Here is a 10,929-nt window from a genome sequence, read left to right on the forward strand (position 1 = left end):
GGAGGGAGGGATTGGGACAGGCTGAGACAAGCTGCCCAGCTGGGACAGGGGGGTTCATTACTCAGGGAGGGGAGCGGCTGGTGTGGGATGCAGGCAGGGCATTGCTGGGAACAGGGGCTCTACCCTGCTGCTGCTTGCCCAGCTGGAGCGGGGAGGTGGGCAGCAGGATGAGGGTGAGGCTGGCTTCAGGCGGAAGGGAGCAAGCGGCAGCAAGGTGTAGCCCCCACTACCAGTGCTGATACAGGTGCGGCAGTGCTGGGAGTGGGGGCTATGCCCTGCTGCCACCTAGAGAAGCCATGTCTGCATCACACCCCCCACCCCTGCCCACACTGGCTGGGCAAACGGCAGGAGGGCATAGCCCTCGAGGCTCCCCATACCAGGGCAGAGGCAGGCACAGCCAGAGGAGCTGTGGGAGAAGCCCCCATGGCTGCTGTGCCTGGCCCCAGCCTCAGGCACTTAAAGAAGTAGTCTGGCACTCACTGACTCTGGCAGTGGCAACTGGAGGCTCGTGGCAGACCCCCTGCAGAGCACAGGACAGTGGGGGGCAGCAGTTATCGGCCCCCACACCTGACACCCGCTCAGCAGCTGCCTCATGGTGTGGGTGCAGTGTAACACGACAGAACACCACGCACTGTCCAGGAGCTGGGGTGGCTCCAGCTGTCACCCAGAGCCCAGCAGCACTCAGCCCAGCTCCCAGGCTTTGTTTGTTTGGTTTTTTTTTAAGTGCCAGGACTAGGCTGGAGCCCAGCTGGTGATGGGGGCTTCTCCCAAGGCTCCCACTGCTTGGGAAGAGGCAGGCACAGCCAGAGGAGCCTCCTGGCTGTGCCTGCCTCTCCCTGGCAGATCCAAATCACTGAATCTCTCTGAATCATCGCCAAGTCTTCCAAAGCCAATTCAGCTGAATTGATTCGGGACAGTGATCCAAATCTCCAAACTGAATAACTGTCCTCCAAATCTGAATCCGAATTGAATACTTCCCTATTCACACAGGCCTAGTGGCTAATGCAGAGGAGACTGCTCTTCTGAGCTGCAGCATTCTCTTCCAGTCTCACTGCAACTGCTTGGCTTATCACTCTGTTCTTAGTTTAAAGCAGAGATTTCCATACCACTTGCTCTCAGAAAAAGAGTAATGGGAGAAAATGCTTTAAAAAGAGCCACTGGCTTAACAAGCAAAAATTGCGCCTCAGCTCCTGAACATAGGGCTAGAAGAACAGGTTGAGCAAGAGCAGTTTGGTTTTGCCCGCCTTTGTTTCTTTGCTTCAGTGGAAGCTGCGAGAATCAGATTTATTCCACCAAGTCTCAGATTCTGTTGTAAGGTAGTTGTTTAACAAACATGCATACACATTACCTTATTTAGCCATTTTAGCCCTGGTATTGTGTTAGAATTTATTTGCTCCTCCAGCCAGGGGCGCATCCGCATTCTTTCCACAGGCATGGTTACCTGCATTAGAAGAACAAAACAAGGGACAATGTTAAAAAATGAAGATTTCTGTCTTGCCAAAACAAGATAAAACTATAAGAGAAGTTTGGGAACATAGTGCTTTTAAGAAAGATCAAATTGACCGCCCCTGAGACCTATCCACTCAGCGGGTTCAGCACAGGCAGCGACAGCTGCCAACTGTCCCTTGTCTCAACTCTGACTTTGTAGCAGGGCCACCTCTAAGACTAAAACAACAATTCAGACACTGCACTAGAGAAGGGTGCCTAGTACAGCTGCACCTGCAAACTCTCTTACGGTGACAGAGCTTACAGTAGGAAAAGTTCTTTTGCCAGAACAAGTACTAGAAATACCTTGAACAAAATAAATGGAAAAAGGGTTTTTTTTTTTGTTAATATGACTATGGGAGCATCAGACCTTTCTTTCTGCCACTATAAAGAATTGTAAGCAACTTTTTTTTGTGTGTGGTCTCAGCCTCCTTTGGTGCAACTGTTTCTCTAATTACAGACCTGACTGAGATTACCAACACATTTTACGTTACAGTAATTCACAGAATAGCCATCCAATAACAAATTTAACTACCTGAGTGGCAAGTCTTTGCACACTCCATTGCCAGCTCTTTCAGCCATCTAGTTTTTGATCTTTTAGCTACAATTTTACAATTTAATACCACAGAAAGACCAACCCTTGCCAAACCTCTCAGCTGTTTCTCAGTATGAAGTGTCACTCAGTTCAGACCCAATTCCACTTCTTTTGCAAAGTAACCCTGATGTAATTTCATTGCATATACCTGTAAATTATTGACATCAAAGAGCAAAGTCTTCAACTTAATACATAAAGCTTTAGAAATATTAACCAATTTTAGGCATCTTTGAAGGTGGCAATAATCATGTTATCTAGGAGATTACAGATTAGTCACACTAAACCCGTTGTTAGGGAGCTACAATCACACTCTCATACTCAGGGATTTTGACTTGCTTTTTTTTTTCATTTTGCCATCCTACATATTCCCCTTTCCTTTCTACATAATCTTGGGTTCCACTAGTCTTAAAACACACAGTATTTGATCTTCCTCATACTTCCAAATGTGTGGCTTGGTATGCTTTTTAAAGTAGACACCACTGACATTAAATTGGTTTGTTCTTTTCCCTGTGGGATTACTAATATCAAGCAGCCTAACAATTAAGAACTCCACACCCAGCGCAAGAGGAAGAAAAATGTTCACGGTTTCCTTTCACTGCCCAAAGGAGATAGACTTCCTGAAACTGATGGGGAATTGTGTTCAAAACCTGAGAGCACAATAAGTCTCTTTGATAAGCTTACCGAATGGAAATACAAACGTAAAACAATCATATTCACACTAATCTCTTAGCAAACATATTATCAGTTTATTTACTGCTGTGCAAAGCAGGCCAAAAAAATTTCAACCTTTGGCCTTCTTCACAGTTAGTTAGAACTTCTAAAAAAACCAAGAAACGGCTGTGAGTACTTAGCCACCTTTCAGATTCAGTTCAGCTATGAATAAAATAACCAAAACTCTGGATACTGACAATAGCTGAATTCACATGCAAAGTCTCAGCTTTCATGTCAGACCAGCCACCAAAACTGTTGTATGAGTCATAGCAAAGCAGGCTAAGTCTGCCCCACAGTAACAATATGTATGTGGCGTCTATGAAGAACATCAAGGGAACACTGCACAGTTCTCAGTATATCTTAAACTCGACTCAGGGCAGATGCACTGAATATTGTATGATAGAAATTATATATGTGTTTGGAGTGAAGCCTAAATGCAATCTCTCTGAAATATGTCAAAGGCATGTTTTGCATATACTAAAAGGACACAATGAAGGAGATTCTCAAAAATAGCTCTCTTCCAGTCTCACCGCTCTACCTGGCAAGGTTCCATCTCCCTGCAACTGTAGCATATAGCCAAAGCAGAGCAACTAGACATTTTTATTACTAGTTAATTAAAACCCCCCAAGTAATTTCCTTTCATCTGGCCCAGAAGATATGAGCCAAGCATCAAAAATGGTGGGTGCCTTCCTCTATTGGGGTGCTCAACCTCTGATCCATGTGGCCTGCAGAGCTATTGCATCTGGCCTGTGGGGTTCCACAGAAGTCAGGAAATTTGGCACCAAGGAAGCAGTGGCCATTAATACTGCCAGCCTCCCTTCCTGTCAAATTCTCAGGTCCCTTCCCCCAGCACATCTAGATCAGGGCCACACCATGCCCGCTTCCCCCTATGGGGCTGAATTGGGGTGAGGCCACTACCTCTACCACCTTGCACAGCTGGATTGGTGCCAGACCATGCTCCTCCCCCATAGCTGAACTGAGGCCAGATCACACTCCCTTCCCACTGCAGGGCTGAATCAGGGCCAGGCTGGCCCCCAACTCCTTCCATGTGGCCAGATGGGGTCCTGCCGCATCTGTCCAAGAACTCATATTAGGGCATCAGCCAGATCCAGTGGATGGACTAGGCACTGCCCTCCTGGTCCACCAGGGAAAAAGGTTAGGTATCACTGCTTTATACCACTGTACTCAAAAATGTATATACATTTGGTACAGCCCTCCAGCATAATCAATGTTCAAAGCTTGGGCACTCACACTTACCACTGGGATGTACTGTATGCATTTCCTTATAAACCCAAAGAATCAAGACAAAATGTCGGACCTACTTTTCTTAGACTAATCACCCAAGAGGCAAAGAGGAAGAACAGATCTGTAAAGCAGCAGCATCAAACTGCACTTGGGGATGCTCTAAGATGAAAGAAGAAACTGCTGTCATTAGGAAGCACAATTAATTCCTTTTCAGAGCACAGGCCACAAGAACTGCTTAACACCACCAGTGCAGAAGAAGAGAGAGTCTTATTTGCCATGAAAAACAAGAGTTCTGGCTCTCTCACTTTTCCCTCACTGAAGAGGAATACCCACAGTGGTCTGCCCTACTGTTTTCTCTAGGTGCTTCAATGCTCCTTTCCTCTTCTCCAGAGTAATGGCCTTCCAGTGGAGAACTGGTGCCTGCCACTGACAGCACAGAAAGTCCACAGAAATTAGACTAATAATAGAGTCAGAGAAGTAAGGCTGGAAGGGACTTCCAGTGGTCATCTAGTCCAACCAACCCCCTGTCTGAGGCAGAATCACCCCTATCCTAAACCATCCCATACAATCATAATCTAAACCAAGGGTAGGTAAAATGCAGCCTGTGGGCTAGACGTGGCTTGCCAGGCCATTCTACCCAGCCTGCGGGGACCCTAAAAATGTAGAAAATGAATATTTATCTGCCCCTGGCTGCCTGTCATGTGGCCCTCAACGGCTTGCCAAAACTCAGTAAAGTGGCCCTCTGCCCGACATAATTCTCTCCCACCCCCTAACCCTATCTAAACTCTGCATACGGTTACCCTCAACCCTGACACAACATAGACCTAAACCCCTAACCTGTCACAGGTAAAGCAGGGGAAATACAGCAACCAATGTCCTGCTTCTATAAACTGTTGTCAGTATATGCTCAAGAGATCCCAGGTAGCAGGCCATACTCCCCACTACAGAGGAAGGCAAAAACCCCACAGTCCATACCAATCTGACCCTGTAGTAAAATTTCTTCCTGACCCCAAATATGGCAATTGGTCTGACCCTGAGCAGAGGGGCAAGACTCTCTAACCAGGAACCTCGGGTTTTGCTCCTAACAAGAAAATCAGCATACCCCAGTTGAAGTCCCCAGCCTTAACCTCGGGAGAGGCTTCAAAACACACTGACACATATAGCAGAAAAAAGGAGGGGGTTGTGTGGGAGCAACCAGCGAAGCCCAGAAGCATAGGAAATACCCATTGTAGTAAATAGGTATAGCTACACCTAGATCATCCTGGAGCAGTGGCTAACCTGCCTCTTCCTCAACTCCTCCAGTAATGGAGAGTCCATAACTTCCCTAGGCAGTCTATTCCACTGCCTCACTATTCTAATAGTGAAAACATTTTTGCAGATATTTCCAATTTAAAATGGACTTTGCTGCAACTTCAAGCCATTGATCCATGTCCTCCTCTCTGCAGCAAGAGAGAAAGGGTGCTTTCCCTCTTCTTTACGGCAGCCTTTCAAGTATCTGAAGATTGCTGTCATGTCCCCTCTTAAGCGCCTTCTCTGCAAGCTGAACATGACAGGTCCTTCAGTCTCTCCTTGAATGACTTGACTTTCAAACCTTTGATCATCTTTCTTGCCTGCCTCTGGACCCTCTTTAACTTCTCCATGTCCTTTTTAAAATGTTTAACCAAGAACTGCACACAGTACTCCAGATGAGGCCTAACTAGTGCCAAGTAGAGTGGCACTATCATCCCCTGTGTCTGGCACCTAATGCTTCTATCACTGCAGCCCAAAACTGTATTTGCCTTTTGTGCCACTGTATCACACTGCAGACTCATATTGAGTCTGTGATTCACCAAGACTCCTAGATCCTTTTCCATAGAGCTGCTATCCAGCCAGGTATCCCCCATTTTGTATTTGTGTTTTTGATTATTCCTCTTGAGGTGTAGCACACCTTGCATTTGTGCACATTGTGCTTCATCCTGCTAGCTGTAGCCCAACTTCCCAATATGTCAAGATCCTTTCAAATTGCACTTGCATCTTCCAACACGTTCACAATCCTTCCCAGTTTCACGTCATCTGCAAACTTGCTCAAAACATTGTCTATGCCAGCATCCAAATTGTTAATAAACATACTGAACAGCCCTGGGCCCAGGACAGGCCCCTGTGGGGACTCCACTCAAAACCTCCTGCCATTCTGATATGGACCCATTAATAATTACTCTTTATTGAGCTAGTTATATATCCACCTTGTAATAGTTTTATCCAGCTCATATTTTTCCAATTTGTTTACGAGAAGGTCATATGGGACTTTGCCAAAAGCTTTGCCGAAGTCCAGATACGCTATATGCACCCAAGCATTTACTTTGTCAAAGGAGATCAAACTTGTTTGTCATGAATCCATGCTAGCTGCTTGCAATCAGCCAGCCTTTCCTCCTCAAGATGTTTGCAAATGGCTTTCCTTAGGATATACTCCAGTAAACTCCCAGGTATTGATGTGAAGCTAACTAACTCAAGGGCAAAATGGCAGATCTGGCCAGTGGCCAAACTCTATTTCCCAGCAGCCCCTGCTCATATGGCTGGGCCAATTTCCATGAAGACCCCAGCAGCAGCCACGCTGTGATAGCGTGAGTGCAGGGTTTCTGCGCGGACTGGCCCCAGCAACGCTAGCAGAGCACGCAGCGGGGCACAGAACTGCTCCAGAGCCCAGGTGGGATCTTGCAGCAATGACAGTGTGGTCCAGAGCTGGGACAGAGCTGTGATCTACAGCCTGCATGCCCCTGCCTGGGGCATGCAAGCTGCAGATCGCAGCTCTGCCCTGGCTCTGGACCACAGTCACCACCGCAAGATGGTCTCTGGAGCACCTCTGCACCCACTCTGCCAGCAGGGGTGGCACTAGGAGGAGGCTTGGGGGGAGGCTATAGCCACCCAAAAATTCCATGTAGCCACGCCTAGGGGCACTACACTGGCCCTTTTCCAGTACTCTGGTACCTAACCCATCTTCCATGACTTCATGAAGATCACTGCCAATGGCTCCAAGATCTTTGGCTCTGCTGCCTTTAGTTCATTCAGACCCAACAAAAGCTCTCTGACCATCTTTGTTATCTCCTCCCTCAGCTGGCCCCCTTCCTTATCCAGATAATCCCTATTACATGTTTGGCAGCTTAACTTTTTTGTGAAGACTGAGGCAAAGTAGCTGTTGAGCTCCATCTTCTTTGCATCCTCAGGTAAGCGTTCCCCCTGGCTTATTAACAGAGGACCCACAGCTTCCTCAGTCCTTCTGTTCTGGCCAATATACTTGTAGAACCTCTTCTATTCCTTTGCCAGGGGCAGCTCTTTCTTCATCTTTGCCTTCCTAATTTTGTCACTGCAGGTTCTTGGTATTACCTGCTATGTATCCATGGTGACACGCCTATTCTTCTATTGCCTGTATGGTTTCCTTTTGCATTTGAGGCATTTCAGAAGTTCCTTCTGCAGCCACACTGGTCTCACACCATTCTTCTTGTACTTCTGTAGTACCAGGACAGTTTCTTGTTGGGCTTCCAATGCTGTGCCCCTTAGAAGCTTCCAGCCCTCCTGGGCACCTTTATCCTTCAATCTGTCCTCCCATGACACCATGCCTATTAGCTCCTTGAGTTGGATGAAATCCATCTTTTTTAAATGTAGCATCCTAATTTTGCTGACCTCATGCTTTCCTTGTCAGAATCTGAAATTCTAGCATATCGTGATCCCTTCCTCCCAAATTGCCCATCACCTTCACATCTTCCACCAGTTCTTTCCTGTTGGTCAGGACAAGATCCAAGATAGATGACCCTTAGTTGTATCCTCCACTTTCCTGAAGAGAAAGTTGTGCTCCACTTGTAAGCAGTCGGCTTGACATTTTATGTTTGGCTGCACTGTTCTTCCAGCAGGTATCTGGTAAACTGAAGTCTCCCGTCAGTACCATCCCACAGCTTTTGGATAGATTCGTCACCTTCTTGAAGACTGTCTCATCCACCTCCTCCTCCTAATTAGGTGGCCTATGATAAATCCCCACCATTATATCAGTTTATATATCAGACCTTTCATTATATCAGAAAGGTCTTTCACCTTTCATCGTCACCCAAATGCATTTTGGTTTGTTTTCTTCCTCCTGAACTAGGGAACATGTGTATGTGTTTCTGATATACAAAGCAGCACCACCACCTTTTCTCCCAATCCAGTCCTTCTGAAACAGTGTAACCCTCAACATTCACACTGCAGTCATAAGAGCCATCCCACTAGGTCTCCGTGATACCAATCATATCATAGTTCATAGTTCTTTTCATGGGCTGTAGCTTCCATCTCATCTTGTTTATTCCCCATACTTCTCCCATTTGTACACGTCTCAGATGTATTTTGCACTTTGACCCTCTTGCTTCCGTTTTGTGCCACTTATTGGCACAAAAGTGATTAACAAGCAGAGTTACTTTAAGACATATTTATCAGAAAGCAAAACAAAAAATACCCCTTCTTAAAAATGTCCAGTTGGGAGTGTGGGTGTTCTTGAAATATATTTAAATACAAGAGTAAGAACATCCACTGTTAATGTAAACCTCTGTTAATCAAACCTTTGACCCTAGGGTTTGCTTGCATTTTTTCTACAGAAAATGGAGCGTAACATTTTCAGAAATAACTCTAGATACTTCTTTCTCTGCAGGAGAGCAATGACCACAAGCTACTGTGGTAAAATGTTGTGGTTTCTTTGACGGCTGCATATCAACGACTCCTCAACACCAAAAATACAGTGTTAGCACAGAACTATCTTATCTCAGTTAAAGTAATAAAATAAAATAATGTATTATGGCAACTGTGCACAGTTAAAATGGTAAACAAAATCAGGAAATGCAAAAGTTAAAGTTTCTATGTAATGTTAACTTGGTCATCACGTTATAATTTTTTTTTCTTTTTAAGTGTAGAGGTTGATATAATTCTGTTTATGTTGTTAAAAGATACATCTTAAACATACAAGATGTGCAACACAGCTAAGTACACATGGTAGCAGGAAGCCTTCTATTAGTAATTAGAATTTAGTATGTGCTAGAGTATTTGTTGAATATCTCAGATAGAAGCCAAGAAAATATAAAACACTGGACACATCCTCATCTTTTAAAAGGTCACTGTATTGGTAACAAAAGGTAGTGGAGGGTAGCATGACATTTTTAAAGAGCCTATAACTCTGAAATTTGCTTCTTCCATAAGTCAAATTCTGAATTTGTTGGCTCTTATGTTAAGCTGCTTCTCTTTTCAAGACTCTGAAACAATGGGCTCAGTGGGTTGTACAGTTTGGTCTTGGAGTCCTACTAGGATGACTCATATTTTTTGGTTGTACTGGTACCCAAAACTTTAGATGGGAGCACCTTCACAAAAAAAAAACCCCAACAAAAAAACAAAACCAAAAAAAACCCTCCAAAAAAAGAAAAACAACCCCCAAAACCAACCAACCCATAAATAATGGGTACCCATTTTTTGCCACTCAAGTAATTAAAGCTTTCAAAGAACTTTGAAAACTTAAAGTAAAGCACAGAAGTGCAAAGCACCCTTTTTTAAACACCAGGCTGGCCTCATGGCAGACTGAAACAGCTTTACTTTAAAACAAACAAATGAAAACCAGGAACTAACCTCAGTCATCTGTAACACTGAGCAAGGCTGCAGTAAAAGAACTTGCCCAACTCATCCCACCTCCCCCAGCCTTTATTATTTAGTCTGTAAATGGGCAAAAAGGAACTTTTCCTTTTTAGAAAAATACTAAATGCCCACACAAATACCTCCCCTTTCCTACACAGCATTTACAGTTACATTTTTGCCAAGCCCTAAATATAGGGTTTAGATTTACAAATGGACACGAACACCTAAAGATGCAGACAGGCTCCTAGTGGGGTTCTGAAAAATGCTTACATGCATAACTCCCACTGACTCCAAGTTTTACTGGTTTCATCTCAAGCCAATGAGAGATCGGTTCCCAGCATGCTTGTGCACTTTGGTTTACCACACCAGTGCCCCACCTGTGTCTTTAAGTATCTAAATACCTTTGCTCAGGTTAAGTGCAAGAAAAACAGTTTCCAGTTTGTTTTTTGGCACCATTCTGTACTGCCAAGAGGGGAGACCAGTGACAGTTCTAGCTTGTCTTGAACATCCCTAAGATAGCAACTAGAACTGGAAATGTTTAACACACAGTGCTCTCAAATCCTGGGGTTACCATCCCTCTGGGTTTTCCCAGACGTGTCCTCTTTTTTGGACCCCTGTGGTGCATCTGGGCAGGTTTTTAAAATAAAGAGCAAATGTCCAGACTAGCTACTTGGGGCTGGGAGCAGCAGGCAAGGTGATTGGCTGTTGGGGGTCACATGCTCCCCACAGACAGACAGACTGAAACAAAGGGAAAAAGAGAGAGGCGCATGGGAGAGAGGAAGAGAGAGACAGCATAGGCATGTACACAATACAGGAGCTGTTTGGGCAGGAGGGCTGGGGGGTGGGGTGGGGGCAGGGATCTGCAGATCAGGAGTGAAGGGCACCAGCAGGGCTGGGGGTCAGGGCAGGGGGCTGCAGGTTGGGAGTGAGGGGCACCGGCAGAGCTGGGGTACAGGAGGCTGTAAGTCTGGATTGAGGGGCACCAGCAGGGGCTGCAGGTAGACAGTGAGGGACACTGCCAGGCTTGGAGGGGGGCAGGGGCTGCAGATCAACAGTGAGGGGCACAGGGGATGGGATGAGATGGGACGGGTGACTGTGAGTTGGGTGTGCAAGGCACTGGCAGCGCCAGGGGACTGCAGGTCAGGAGTGAGGGGCACCAGCAAGGGGTGGGGGCAGGGTACTATTGGTTTGGGAGTGAGGGGCACTTGCAGGGTCAGTGGGTCTGGAGTGAGGGGCAGCAGTAGGGCTGGGGGGGGGGGGGGGGTTGGGCTTTT

General features: G+C 45.9%; 1 protein-coding gene across 3 annotated transcripts in view; it reads right to left on the bottom strand.

Moving 5' to 3' along the window:
- Nucleotides 1–10,929, bottom strand: part of IRF2 (interferon regulatory factor 2) — an 80,422-nt gene that overhangs the window by 43,078 nt on the left and 26,415 nt on the right. For 2 of the 3 annotated variants that reach the window (XM_019521896.1, XM_019521898.1), the window contains exon 2: nucleotides 1,349–1,441. In XM_019521896.1, coding sequence (XP_019377441.1) covers nucleotides 1,349–1,435 — 87 coding nt within the window. In that variant the 5' untranslated portion in view covers nucleotides 1,436–1,441. Of the gene's footprint in view, nucleotides 1–1,348; nucleotides 1,442–2,020; nucleotides 2,381–10,929 lie in introns of those variants that run through there. The other variant, XM_019521897.1, reaches the window with a different exon arrangement.

This window comes from Gavialis gangeticus, unplaced genomic scaffold (genome assembly GCF_001723915.1).
Source record: "Gavialis gangeticus isolate Ggan-Ray unplaced genomic scaffold, GavGan_comp1, whole genome shotgun sequence".
NCBI lineage: Eukaryota > Metazoa > Chordata > Crocodylia > Gavialidae > Gavialis > Gavialis gangeticus.